Source organism: Platichthys flesus, chromosome 2 (genome assembly GCF_949316205.1).
Source record: "Platichthys flesus chromosome 2, fPlaFle2.1, whole genome shotgun sequence".
NCBI classification, from domain to species: domain Eukaryota; kingdom Metazoa; phylum Chordata; class Actinopteri; order Pleuronectiformes; family Pleuronectidae; genus Platichthys; species Platichthys flesus.
The window spans coordinates 7,638,531-7,653,584 of NC_084946.1; the positions used below are offsets into that span (position 1 = coordinate 7,638,531).

Genomic DNA, 15,054 nt, shown 5'->3' on the forward strand with positions numbered 1-15,054 from the left:
TTAAGCCCCTCCACACACGCATATCCCAACAACTTCATATGTATCTATTATCGTACATTGATGGATTGTGTAAATATATGAGCCTATGTAAGAGCCTATATATGAATAATTGTTTACTTTTATTTATTTTATTATGTTCAAATTGTATGTATTCATACTTACTGTATCTAAAGTACAGTAAATGTAATAGAAATGTTATTTTACACATTTAAAATGGTCTGTGGAAAAAAGCACACGTTCACTTACGATAAACAAGAGTTGATTTCAACATGACACTTTATTTAGTAGAATGAATGCACAATCTCATACATACAGTATAGGATAGACCCATTTAGTCATATTCAATAGGCCTAGTTATAAAGAGGAGTGAAAAAGTAAACAGCTGCACGTAAGTATCTTTTAAAAAAAATCGGAATAATCAAATATTGACACGTCACACTGCTGATGAAATGGTTTGAAACACAGATTACCGACTCCCGCAATGATGAGGAAGAGCTACAGTAGATAGCTACAAAATGTTATATGTTATTAAATATAGTATAGTTTGAATAAATTTGCTTCAGAGCTAAATTTATATAATTTATTTTAAACTTACTGAGTACATTATATGAAAAATACATCTACGACCCCCAGTGCACAGCAGTTTGGTCTTTGATTTCCAGCTGGAAGAAGCTCTATGAATCTGGATAATGAGAGGACGTGAACACATCGGGCAACAGAAGAAACCAGGTCACATTCTGTGCTGTGCTACAGTGAATGCAACATTAGAAAATATCACACATGATACACATTAAGAACTACATTCAAATGGGCCCTAAATGTCCAATGATCAAGTACATTAAACATGAAAAAACAAACTTAACGTGTACGTTCTGTTAACATCAAGATTTCCTTGAAGATTTTGTTTCTTGAACCAATTTCTCTCAATTTTACAATGAGGATACCAAGACCTTAAAACTACTACTCAGATTTTTTTTTTGGGTATAGTGAATATATTTTTTTTGAAACAGCACAAAAAACAAACATGAAATGAGTCAAAATCATTATAAATACAAAAGTCAGCAAGCATGAACTCTCATAAACAAATGTACTGGTATGAGACCTGCTCACACCATCATTCAATACTGCAGTAGTAGTATTCTCTCCACACCATCAACCTCACATTTTTACAACCAATTAAATAGTGCTCACTTGGGGGTGAAAGGACAGGGGGAGTTTATTGTGATTAAATATTTATTTTGTTGGTTAGTTTGAAAATTACAATGTTAGTTTGGGAATAAAATATCAGCTTGAAACTCATCAGTACAATCCACGCTATATACAGACTAACAATCCAATTGACCTTCAGCAGATGCTGACAAAACTTTATTCACCCTGTCTTCACCTTCCTACTGCCAGTCATCTCTCATGGGGACAATTTCATAAGGAATTAAGGCTTAAGATGTTCATAAAGTGCTCTGTATGACGCTCAAATCCTCCACAAGTAAATGCAGAAAAATATAATTTGATATGAATAAACTATTGTCATACAGTCATGTGCTACTGTCGTACAGTAGGTCTCATTACAGCCCTCAGGTTTTTCCTGAAATTGGTCAGATTTTTCTTTTCGGTGGAAGGTTAGCACAGAGAAAGCTACATTTATCAGCCAGCATCGAGCTGAATCTAGAAAACAAAAACAGAAAAATCACAATATATGACATCATTCCAAACACCCCCACTCTGGCATCGTGAGGTGCTCTCACATTGTGATAGGCTTATCACAGAGGCTTAATGCTAGCATTTCAGATTATTAGAAAGCACTTTAAAGTTTTCTAACCACGGTTTAGTTTTGATATTAAAACTTTTTAGGCACTCCCGTCCTGCTACATCACTTATGCTATAGTTCATGGCCCGTTTCATTTATCAAACATGAAAAAAATACAAATGGCTGTGAAAGTAACAGCAGATGAGGACTGAAATATGTTTTTTGCGTTTTGTATGGTTTACAAAAACACATTCACCGGCATGAGTTTTGCAGATGATGTGAGCTCATATAACATCTTTATACATCACAAGATTAATGAGAAATAAATTACCTCTTTAATATAACTGTTCTTTATATCTCAGAAGATACAAAATAGTGATTTAGACTGTATATATTCTGTAAAAAAGTATATCTCAGGAGACTTTTCAGGGTTTATAAGGAAGGATTCACTGCTTGTTTTGGACCGGATAGGTTGATATATGTAGAACAGCATAACCATAGTGTTGGTAGATAATCTGTAACACCAGCGTACATCTGCATGAGAATACTTGGTGTAATTTCATACTGGTGGAATCAGTTGTAAGACGGGGAACTTGCCAAGGCTTTTTCACACAGCGCAGCTACAGTTTGTCATTTACTACAGTCTCTTTCTGCTGAGGTCGCCATGTTTTGCTTTGCAATTGAGGTCACATTGTATCAATTTGTCTGTGTAAGTGAGTGTGAGGCTACAGTGTTTTTGCTCATGATATACTGTACTTTGTGTGTGTGTGTGTGTGTGTGTGTGTGTGTGTGTGTGTGTGTGTGTGTGTGTGTGTGTGTGTGTGTGTGTGTGTGTGTGTGCGTGTGTGTGCGTGTGTTCTGCTGCATCAGACTAGGGTGCCTGGGTCTGCACTGGGTTCCTTTAGGTTCGCCTCTTGCATCTGTTGTTGAGGAGTCTCCTGATAGAGAGAAAACTCCATCGACCTGTTGGGGAGGCAAGCCAAATCAATACAACACACGCCTATGCAAGCTCATAAAGACAAGTTTAGAACCACAACCTTCACTGAGAAGCAAACATCACTCTTCAAATTTATGTGACATTTATTGTTATAATTATCGATATCAACTGATTATCTTGATAACACTTTTGGCCATATCTTCCGTCTCTGCTGGAAAAAAACTAAAAGCTCATCTCTTTAAGTGATAGTACATTTCTCTGCTTTGTAATGTAGTTGCCAAATGGCAAACATGAGTTCCATCTCATTACTAAACCACAAGACTATTGCCATCAATAAACATATATGTTTTATAGACACAGCACATAGAGTGATGAAAGAAAAGGTACTGACCTTCCATGCATTGGGATACCGTGGAAGCTGGCTGACTGGGGAATCTGAGGCCTGTTGAGGTTGGCTGCTTCACCTTGAACAGACTGAGCCTGGTGCACCAATGGGTGGGGGTGGGAGAGGCGTGAGATACCCGTCTCGTGGCCCTTTGAGGCAGCTGGGGGATAACCAAGAGCGTTCCTCAGGTACCAGTCCCTCAGGCCTTCCAGAGCCAGGGCTTTATGCAGGCTTCTAGTTGAGTCTTCTGGTGTCGGGAGAGAGAACTGTGGGGCTCTGCGACTGAAGGAGGGGCCAGACACTTCAGTCTGGTAAGGGTGCAGGTTGGGGATGGAGGATGTGGTGGTGCCAGAGGCAGGAAGGGGAGACTCATATGCTGACAATAGTATTCCATCCTGGGAATGTTGCTGCAAAGGAATAAAAGGTCCACAGGATTTTGTTCTGGTGACTTTGACCCTGCGCAGCTCGGCTTGCGACCCTCTGAGGACCATGGGGCTGTAAGGAGGTGCAGCGCTGGGGAGATGCACCTGGGAATGAGAAAAACCATTGGCATGGGGAGGAACCACTGCTGTGGAGGAACGAGGAGAGGGTATGTCCTGCCAGATCCTGCCTGTGGACTGGTACAACTGGTGCTGCACTTGCAATTGCTGCTGTTTCCCCCAGATATAGTCCATGAGTAGCTCATTGTAGCCTCCCCCTGCCCCTCTGCCGCCCATGGAGAGACGCAGTTTGGCCTGATCCACAGAGCCGTCCACATGTCTCTCAGGGCTGCCTAAGTTAATCTGTCGCAGCTTGCCATCAGTCAGTGTCTCTGAGCTCTTGTAAGGCCCTCCTCTGGGGGGCATCCCGTTTCTGGGTGCTGGGTCATCAGGGAGGCTGGACCTATCCAACAGGGCCTCTGAGCTGTTACTGCGCCTGGCCCGGGAGCTGTACGGGCAGCTTCGGCGGTCTGAAGAAGAGCCCTCCTGTGCCAGTGGAATCATGTATGGCACATCCAGGCTGCCAGACCACTGCTTCAAACCATTACCCCCTGACACATCCGACCTAAGGTGGAAATGTGAGTACAAACGAGAGTTTATATTGGTAGAAGACTCTGAGGACTATGGATAAAGAAAGATTGAAAGCAATGTTAAACAAAACTATGCAACTGCAATTCACAGGACTTAAGGGGCTCAATTTAATGAGCTCTAGCCCTTGATGGTAAAGTCACATATGCCATTAATTATTGTTACAACCCTGACTATGTGTCAGCTTTAAACAAAGTCATTAAGCATTTTCCAACGCACAGTTATCACAGTGGGAGAGAGCTGTAGTTGTGCTGCCTCAGACAAAAGCAGCCTTGTGTCACACGTTACCTGACATGAACACTGATTGGAGCAGTTCGCGCCAGAAGAGGAGTCGCTGGAACACTTCTGCCTTCAACGTTAGATGCACTTCTCGGTAAAGAGTGAGTTGGGCTGTGAGGAGCGACACAAGAGGACATTGATGCGATCATGATTCATCACACATATATATATGTGTGCACAAGAATATGTACAAACAGATCAAAGTGCACAGCCTGTAGCATAGGGTCACTTCCAGTACCTGACAGAGCTTGTGACAGAGTTGCGACGTGTCCTCATCTCATAGTAAATCTCGACAGGAGACAGTTTCCTGCTGATGCGGTGGTCAGGGCTGCCCACAGTGAGCCGGGGCTGAGACAGAGAGCGCTGGTCAGTGGCCACGCTGGGAGAAGACTCTTTTGGGGAGAAGAAATAATTATTGTAATGAAGCCCACCCGCAAGCGTAAAAAAACATATCTTCCTCATTAAAAGCACAGGAAGCCATGTGTGCTATTTTGGGTTTGAAACTTAAGTGTGACCTCTTAGTCTTATTTGGTGTTTGAACAAGAGAAGTGAAAATTTGCTTCACACTTACTAAGCATGTTTGTATTAAGAGTGTGAAAAGAATAAAACTGACTTTACTGAATATGGAAATACAACAGAGTATCCACCAGGGGTCCCTTTTCCACTGGTCAAAAGACCCACTAGCAACTGTTAACATCAAGCTTTGGTCCGCAATGGGAATGGATTCAATCAGCTTTCACTAACTGGTCAAGAGACACAGAAGTACAATGTGCAGAGATGAAAGTGAGACATCCAGGTGAACTGCATGGTAAGAAAGCTTCTCGGTTTTGGGTGCGTTTGTGACGTTGAATATGACAAGGGGAAAAAGCAGAAAGATAAACTCCTCCACTGGGATTGGGAAAGGAGTCAATCCCCTTTATATCCACTAATTTTGGTGTAAAATGACTCACCATTGTCATGGGAGGTTGAATCTGACATGGAGCTTGTGCTCTCTGACATCACTGTGTCCTCTGAAAGACAATAACCATTCAGGTCAAAGACAATGCCGCAGGATATTTGATACCTTTGCAGAGCTTAAGTGCAAAGGTCATTGTGTAAACAACAATGTGGATTGGTTTGGATTCTCTTATCCCTGATATGTTCATTCTAAGTGTTGCCGTGTAATTATACCTGTGTGACAACCTCGATGAACTGTCCTCTTGCTATTCGGGACATTTCTGTCTGATTCCGAGTGTCTGTACAGAGCACCAGTGAAGATGGCTTTCATCTGCTTTCTTTGGGCCGCCTCATCCTGCAGCCAGGGACAGCCAACCGTGTTAGACCACAAGTATACACAACAGTACAGCTGCTGCCTAAACACAATTGATATTCAAGATGTTGACTTACCTCTGCCTTGGTGTTGGGCCCCGGGCCAGCTCTGCGCTGCACCAGCGGGGGTTTCTCTCCAGTCTCCAGGGGGAAAGTACGTGGCAACTTTCCAGTCAGCTCCTATAGAGGACATTCATTATCCCTCTGTGTGCGCTCAGAGGTTTTACATGAAAACTAACTTCACAGATTACTGGAAGGTTCATTAAAGACCTTTAAATAGTCAAATGCATTGAAATCTTTATTATAACTATTGCTATGATAATAAAAAGTAAAAACAGATTAACACCTGCAGATGAGTAGAGTTTCAAGATTAGATACACTGACAACATGATAATTGTGTGCACAGCTTTACCCTCTTTTATCTACAAGGGTGTTGATCTGGAAAATTGGTGAAAGACTCATACCACAGAAGTTCCTGTGCACACAAGCTATATTTCTCTATCATCTTAATAAATGAATAATTCTGCATGGTGATTGCAAATCTGAGTATAAGAATAGATTGTGAATAAAAGAATAAAACACACAAAGAGAGAGTGGTGTACAATACATCAATCTGAAAGCACAGGGATGTGTTAAAAAGCTGTGATGCTGCTGTGGCCTCATTAACATGCACTGACAAGTTCTCTGGAGCTGTCAAGTAATTATAAATATGTGTTTCATTTTAGGTGAGAAGCAAGACCTCACAGATTCTCAGCAAGTTGTGAGTAAAATAAAATACACTATAACCAACTTTTATACAATCAATCTTCACTAAAACAGAAATGACCACAAAAAAAAGTTTTACAGAGAAAGAACATTGTATCACGAACCACGTATGATTCGTTCATGAAGATGAAGCTACTTACTGCTTCCTGCAGACAGACATGTTTGAGCTCTCCCACTCTGGTGTTGAGCAGAGCCTCCAGGGCCTGTTTTCTCTCTTGCAGAGCTGAGATCCTCTCAGCCTGCAGCTTGTTGTCCTGGCTGCCTTGAACATCTACACATCACAGAACGCACCAGAAAGAATTAGAGGTATCACCGGACGTGGGTGGAAATGTTCTCTATTATTTATTGTCAACACATCCCATGTCTGTTGTCAGGAAACATACTAAAAACATATCAAGGAGCCCGACAACTGCAGTGAGTGACATGTTACTTCTTTACCTTGAACAATAAACTGTAGATTATTTTGAGTTAATCTGACACACACAGTCCTGCTGCTCTATGTATCCCAAATACTTCACAAATTCTGTTTTGGAAAAGTCCACTAGAAGCACATTGTACAGATGTTTTTAGACTTTGTTTCAAAGTTAAAATGTATAATTATATTTTACCCATCTTCAGGGATTCACTTCTTCACTAAGAACCAATGGCAGGGTGGGGAGCATTTTGAGAGATGGAGCAACACTGTTTTTGTGTTCTCATGGGATTTGTTGACCATGAGGAATTTTTAGAAAAATACCAGGCATGTCCTTTAACAACTAGACACTAAATATTTGGTCCTATTGGCTGGAATTGAGACTTCAAGGAATCAAACTAAGAAACTTTCATGACTTAAACAGTCTTCTTGTGCCTGTTTCAAACAGTACGGTGTCTGTTCACAGTAATTCAGTGCTCTGATAAGATTATCCGACAGCTGTGGTGACAGTGTGCGAACAAAGGGCCTTCACACATAACAGCTGTTTTTTCAGCTGGCTGTTCCCTTGAGGAAAACACGTTCCTTCTGTTGAACTGTCAGAAAAAAACACAATCTAAGAGGTTGGCCAGACCGCTTCAGGCTTGTCCAGACACGAAGGTGCGCTTCTTTACACTCACCAGGAGCCCCTAAACCCATCGATGTGATCCGATGTCCTTTGACCTCCATGTGATGTAATTCTGAGAACTCACGCTCCCAACCACACCCTCACCTGATGAGAAGGAAATTAAGTTTAAACTGCAGCTGAGACGCATCATCAAAATAAATATATACACAAAGCCATTGTTAGGTGCTGTATACTCTCTAACCTTGCAGTTTCAGCCATGTGTTGACTTTAGGTGGAGAGTCAGTAGCATTTCCGAGAAGTCAATAGTAGATAAACATGGGTGTCCCCTAGATCGGATTACGCCAGGTAGCATCGGGGGGATCCAGTGCAGCTCAGCTCAGGAATCTAGAGACAGATCCTTCAAACAGATACAAAAAAGAGATTAGCTTAATAATAGTGTGACATGAATCTGGATCGTTCCGGTCATTTTAGCCCTGATATCCTGGCCGTCACTTTACGTCTCGAGTTGTGTGTGAACTGCGTGTGCGCAAGATGTTGGACTAGTTTACAATGTGTTTGAATAGGTGTCTCATGAACTCAAATCAAACAAACACAAAGTAAACATCAGGTCCTGTACATGTCCTAATAACTTCTGATTAGTGACGGTGTTTAATGTTAACGTGTAAAGTGATAGCAGATCAGCAGGGGAGTCAGGAGGGAGGACATGCAGCACGGTAATACGGCACAGAACAAGGCAGAAACCCAACAAAAACTTTAAAGAATTGTAAACACAGAAAAAGCAGTAATCTAAAAAGACCTCTTAGAGGAAATTGGCAAACCAATTATTTTGCACGGAGAATGTCCAATGAGACAAGATAAGTAACTTTAAAAATATATGGAGAGATCCGGAAAGGCACTTTCTGTCTCAATAGCTCAGTTACAACTCCAAAAAAAGAGGGAGCCAGGGGCGCAGAGCCAGACACACATTGATGGAATAAATAACAGGGGCAATATATAAACGCAACTTTCAAGGGAGTTTCCGGTTTGTTGTTGTCGTAAACATCAAGGTTTACATGAAAGGTATTTTATATAGTGTTCATACATTTCTATATGTTATAGCTACATATCTGTTCATGTCAGCTAAAAGAGAAGGGAGAAAGAATAACTTTAGCTGAGAACTGAATTTAAGCAATGATTTATATGCACTTTTACCCACATAATGGAGAGTCATTACAAACAAAGCCTCTTCCATGATACCCAATAGAGAATTGACATCTAAAAATAGCGATAGCGTTTTTCTGCCAAAAGCCTCTCACTCAACGCTGCTCACAAATCGCTGCCATAAACAAGCATCTTGCTGTCTCTTTGCCAGTCGAGTAAATCCTAAAATGACTCTGTTCAACTAATCTAGACGGAAGGCCTCAGGGGCTGAATCAAAATTACCATCCAAAGACCTAAAAACGTTTATCTGTCCCGTTAGTCTCAGCAGCTGTCTCAAAGCTCCACTCACGACTGACCAGCTTTCTGCTTTTTCGGGTGAGTAAGACATAGTGTTCTGTTTTCCTCCGTCAAACATCATAAAGAATGGGGCTCACTTTGTTCGAGGACATACTTGAAATACTTCCATGGAGTTTGCGTTGGCCCCTGTCCTGGAACTGAACCAGAAGCTACTGTTTGCTCCTGTACGTGTGAAAACCTCCAGCATGCTTGACCTCCCACTGACCGACAAGTGAGAGCCTTTCACACAAACTAATGGCGGAGTTATGACTGCCCTCAGACAAAAGCTCATCACATGAATCATGTTATACAAAACTGAGTCCTTGATTTTCTGATTTCAACTTAATCTAATGTACTGAGAAGGACTTTCTCCAGGGAGTGAACATGCAGTGTCATGTCTGTGCTCACTTGAGCAGAGGGGTGATAAACTCCCCCCCCCCAGAGAGAAGCAGTAAAGAAGACAGACAGAGACATTTGGTATTCTACCGGACCGTCACTAGAAAGCTCAATCCAGAAGCCAAAAGGCTGCCATGCCTCTTAAGAACAGCTTTGTCCAGTTACCAAAACATTTGCATAGAAACTTCGTATGATCCTTTTCACTTAGAAAGACATGTGTCCTTTATTTCACTTTAAATCAAACAACTCTTATCCTTCAGTCCTGAAAAATGCTTCATTTTTGCTGCTATAACTGATACAACAGAATTTAAAGGTAATTAAATTCTTTCTCTTCTAAATGAACAATGAAATCAGTCAATTTTGTCCACTTCAATATACTCTGTAGAGAAATGGTGCTCATATTAGCAAACATTAACAGGAAGACATAGCATGGAAACCAATTTTAGAAGGTGTTAATCAAGAAATCTTTTCTTGTTACTTTTTTACGCAGCAACAGACACCAGTGGCGTCTTAATGCAACATGTCAGATTTCTTGTATCACAGAGTTGACACACTGCTCTCCAAAGAGCAGCAGCATTATCACATTTAACACTTCCTGAACCTTGATTCTATTTCTGCCAGCACAAGTGTAATGGTTTACTAGCGGTTCGATCACACAGGCAGTGTGGGCTGCACTTAACACTGATTCTTTATTATATATAAGATTTTGGGGCTAGAAGCCATCTGGTTTCTTTTTCTAGATTGAGCAATCACATTTGACCAGACTTTGGTTGCCTGCAGGTAAACAGTCAGTGTGAAGGGTCTAAGAGGTGGAATACATTGACTGAAGTGTATTCGCCCTTTAATTGATCTGCAACATGCCATCTGGGCCTTAAATTCATTAAAAAAAGTGTTGCTATTTGTGATTTGTGAAGAGTTGTATAGACTCATTCGACTGTAAAGAAAGCTGAAGAAAAACAAAGACAACGAGAAAGACATCTCCATGTGAGCCACAATCTAACAAGATGTTTTTATATCAGTAAAGGGCAGAATAAAAACATTGCAGTGGTAAGAGAAACACACCAAATATATCAACAACAAAAAGAAGAAGCTCTCCCACATTACCACAACCTCAAGCACGGCTTTCATGAATGACAAGGGCTAGAGGAAGAATGAGAATCAACCAGCTGCAACAGGTCGCCCTCCAACCCCTGAGCCTAACAAATAACACACCTGATATGATCGGTGGTCTGGCTGATTGAAGTCAAGCGCTAACTTCTTTAACATCTGGTGTGCAGATGTGCGCCGAGGTACAGGTATAACAACGCATTGCATTCCAGAGAGAAGGCTGCGGGAGAGACGGCTAGGACCAAGAAGACCCAGATAAACAGTCACAAAGAAGAGCATAAGAGGAAGGATCAGAGGAGATGTGAATAAGAAATATGACCGCACCACAATCATCAAACACATGTTGACATAGCATGTGTGGAGGGGATGAGGCACAGGCTCTGGATGGGGGTATAGATACCACTGAGGGAGGCGTGCTGATTAAAACATGAGCTTTGCGATGAAAGTGAGCTGCCCCTGTGCAGCATGCATCACAGAATGCAAATCAGCGAGGGGTTTGATATTCAAGTCCGGCAGGGGCTAAACACTGAGGCCTGTAAGCTATAGGTCCAAACCGTGTCCACGCAAGGAAACGCACTTCTCCCTCTGCTGCTTCGAAGTCATACATATTAGATCACAACATTTATAGGGAAGCTAAACCGCTACAGGCAACAGTTTTCTCACCCCGCGATAAACAGGCTGGCTTGTAGCTCTTAAAGGAGATTCACTCTCTTGAGCTGTCGGCTTTTATCTGGCCCAAGAGTCGCAGGAACAGGCTGCTGTTGTCTGCTGGGTTTATATAACTGATTCAATAAAATAAAATACAGGACTTTAAACTGAGTGCGCCTTAATATGTTGCAGTAAAGCCTGAGGCACAAGCCTCAGTTCCGCTGATAATGACAATGGACGCACAATTTGTTGAGTCTCTTTCGACAGGCGGAACAGAGCAGCCGAGATGTAAGAGAGCAGCTGAAATATCAACTCAGCACAGACAGGTGAGGCCGGCAGCCCTCGTGTTGACTGTTGTCGTTGACACAGCTGCTGTTATAAACTTACACATGGTAACCAGAGCAGGGTGAACACGACAAAGCTCCTGTTGGACGAGAGTGAAAGGCCCTGAAACGAGCCACAACTAGGCCAATAGTGAGACAGACCGGGCTTCTTTAATATTTCATACCACATGTCGCAACCTCGGCCGTCACAACTCCTTCACCAACATTTCATGATGACGCTTTCCTCTGGTTTTTCCTGATGCATCTGAACTCTGACCCTTGCCTTGTGCTTTTGTAAGAGAACATTGATGTGACCTTTATCTGCAGGTTCTTATTGCCGTTCAGCATCAAACTTCAAGATGTTACACACACACACACACACACTCTGTAAGATGTGGTGAGGATCAGAAATAGACAGGCCAACACCCAAATGTTTTCAATCCAAAGGGGAAAGAGGAGGTCCCAACTGAAAAAGAGATCAGTCCACATCAGTTACAGATGATTCCAGGAAGAGGATTTTCCAATGAACTATACCTCCATCTGACCAACCCTGACCAAATAACTGAGGAGGGCTTATAGCAGGTCAGGTGACCCCACCCCCCACCCCCACTTTAATGTGGTCCCTTCATGTACCCTCTATATCCGCGAAATACTGATTTATAACACGCTTATCGGCACACAGCAGGTCAGCTTAAGCTCGGACGGGCCAATCGTGCGGCTCACCGCTGCTCCTCCATGGCCTTGACGCTCACCTTTGCCCATTCGACACAAGTATCAGGGGTGAAACAAAGCAATCCCGGTGATTGCTATCCACCTGGATTCGGCTAAGCTGAGGTGGGGGGGAGTAATAAAGAAAGGAATGCAGCTCTAACGTCTGAAGGGATTATTCCTTTACATTTTCCCTTTGCTCTGTAACACCTGGAGGGATTTCTCTATGTATTCCAGATTCGTTTTCATGTTCCACTGTGGCTGTAATCCGCTTTGTTGGTTTTGGGGGGAGTTCAGAGCTGCTTCTGATGTGCAGCCACAGCCAGGCAGTTACAGTTATTATTATACATGTGTTACAGCCTAATCTGATTCTTTCGTGCCCTTCAAGTTCTCTCTAGCGGGAGAAATGTGTGTGAGTTCTCTCCCTTATCCATGTCACTACTGCTCTCATGGTGTATTTTTAACTCATCACAGAGTCAGGCACTTGATTCCCTGAGCTCCCACACCGAACCCCAGGACACATTAGATTGAGTCGAAAGCACATTTTCGTTTTAAATCCATGTCCAAATGTCCAGGTAAGAGGTCTGGACCCAGAGGCGAGTGTGTAGCACACACCCTGACCATACTTTTTTTAATTTAAGTCAGCTACTACTGAAGCAGATGCTCAAATCATGTCAGTCCATGTCTTAAGGGCATCATAAAAAAAGAGCGGTGTCACCTCGATGCAACTAAGTTGAAAAAAAGGAATACCCTTGTGTTTGAACCAATCTAGATCATGGTCCAATTTTATAGTGTTTGACTGAATCTCAACACCGAAAGCAGCATGAAAACCACAGGGAGCTCTTCACAGAGGAGAGTAGTGTCATGCTGCCAATTTAAAGACCACAGCAAACAGAGAGCATGGGGAGTGAAAACAAACACCAACATGTGTCAAAATCCCCCTGATCAAGATGAAACAGAGCATGAATGGTCTCTTGGCTTCCCCTCCCTGCAATAAAGCAGCTAAAACGGGCCTCTTTGCAAATGGCCTAATGGTCCATGAATTCAAAGCGCCCTGTAAATACAAGAACTCTAAAATAGGAGCAATCAGCACTTTCACAAAACGCTTGGGAGCCAGGAAAAAAAAAGGAAAGTGCTCCCCTGAAAAACAGAGAGGTGTTTCCCAGACACAGCCAAAAGGAGGATTAGCAAGGAATCACCCTGAAGGGCCTGACTGACCCAAACATCACATTTGGATGTGAGGGGGGGGTTCTCCCCTCACATCCACAGACAGACATCCTAGTTCAGGAATCTGTTAATAACAGGAGGGGTTGGCAGAGCTGCATGAGAACAAGCAGATTGTAGAAAGGAGAGCAGTGAAATCGATAGGGCCACGCAGCAGCAGGCAGCAGCAGCAGCAACATGCTCCTGCTTCATCTGCTCCATAACATTGCAGCAACAGGGAGAAGAAGTTGTGTGTTCCCGGAAAGGAAAAAGCACGACACGGTTATTCAGTAGTTGTACCGCTGCAGCCCGGTGCACCCAGACGCGGTGGCAGCCCTGTGGTATGTGCTGCTCTCTAAATGAACATGCCACTACAAACAACACGCTCGTGTTTACAGGCGCAGGGAAACAATAGAAGCCAGATGGAGAGATGACTGTATTTACGTTCCCACATTAAACCCCGGCGCGCGAGACTGCCACCGCGGCCAATCCTCATCCGCAGCACAGGCTGGGAATCGAACCCTCACCGGGCTCGTTAACCGGAGCATTTAAGCTAACATGTCGCAGGTGCATCGCCCGCTGACACGGTGCTACCTCGGGTTTTTTTAACGTTATAAATAAAATCATGAATACAGAAGCAAATAGCGCGTCGGTGAGTCAAACACGGGCCCGAGCTATAAAGACAGAGACAGCAGGTTGTGTCCATCACTACACCCAGTCCGGAGCAGAAGGACATCTTGGAGCAGAATAACCCCCCCCCCCCTCTCTCTCTTACCGGGGAGCATGACCGATGCCTTCCGAGGTCTCCGCGGTCCTCTGTGGCAAAACCAAGCCGAGAAAAATCATCCCCGCGTCGGACCATCAGAGGAAACCATCCCAGAGAAGACGCCGATTAATGACTGAACCGCGCGGTGGTAAAACACCCCTCTGGTTCCTATGAGCTCCGTATCCCAATTGTAATTCACCAGCAGGCTCCAGACCTCCTCCTCCTCCTTCTTCTTCTCCTCCGCTGCTGCTGCTGCTGCTGTTGCGTCGGGCCGCTGCGCATCTGAGCCGAGCTGAGCCGCTGTGATCGGGCAGAGAGCTCGTCCCCTCCTGCCCCGGATGAAACCCGGTGTTTACACCATAGGGTTACACACAGAGCCGCTGGCCCAGCTGCCCCGCCCAGATGTTACGTGCCCTCGGGCTGTTCATCCACTCACACCAGTGCTGTTCACCAGTTGTTGCCTGGTTGTTGCATATACGCATGTGCTCAATGTCGCCCAACACTGGAATCAATCAATCATGGCACCAGTCGGTGTGTTTAACTCCAGAGGTTCCCCTCAAGTCAAATAACAGTAGTACAAATAACATACATATATTTATCTATATGCTCAAACACTGTTATTATACAATTTTTACACATGCTAGTATACACATTCATGAACCTGATTGAAAAATGTAAATGAATACATCAGCATTAATATATGTGTTCAAGTTAAGAGATTTCCCTCAAATTAAAATTACGGTTACACTTAATATACACACATACCCATATTTTCAATTATACTTAATCCTAATGTATTTCTGTTTCTTAAACTTACACATACCAGTGTATATATTAAGAGTAAGGCCCAATTGAAACATTTGGCTGAATACTTTAAGAGATTCCGCTGGGGTTTATACAATATC

General features: G+C 43.1%; 1 protein-coding gene across 1 annotated transcript; it reads right to left on the reverse strand.

Moving 5' to 3' along the window:
* Positions 1 to 258: 258 nt before the first annotated feature.
* ccdc120b (coiled-coil domain containing 120b) lies at positions 259 to 14,475 on the reverse strand. Its single transcript, XM_062395693.1, has 11 exons — positions 14,159 to 14,475; positions 7,764 to 7,919; positions 7,575 to 7,666; positions 6,626 to 6,756; positions 5,799 to 5,900; positions 5,583 to 5,703; positions 5,363 to 5,422; positions 4,651 to 4,804; positions 4,422 to 4,523; positions 3,073 to 4,110; positions 259 to 2,707 (listed from the first exon to the last, which is right to left on the reverse strand). Exons 3-11 carry the CDS (start codon positions 7,621 to 7,623, stop codon positions 2,611 to 2,613), a joined length of 1,854 nt encoding a protein of 617 aa, XP_062251677.1. The 5' UTR covers positions 7,624 to 7,666; positions 7,764 to 7,919; positions 14,159 to 14,475; the 3' UTR covers positions 259 to 2,610.
* Between the last annotated feature and the right edge of the window lie 579 nt (positions 14,476 to 15,054).

Coding starts and splice junctions, on each gene's coding strand:
- ccdc120b (XM_062395693.1), bottom strand. CDS start 7,623: ATGGAGGTCAAAGGACATCGGATCACATCGATGGGTTTAGGGGCTCCT. Junction 6,757..7,574: donor GATGGGTTTAGGGGCTCCTG/GTGAGTGTAAAG, acceptor TGTGATGTGTAG/ATGTTCAAGGCAGCCAGGAC. Junction 4,111..4,421: donor CCAATCAGTGTTCATGTCAG/GTAACGTGTGAC, acceptor TTTCCACCTTAG/GTCGGATGTGTCAGGGGGTA.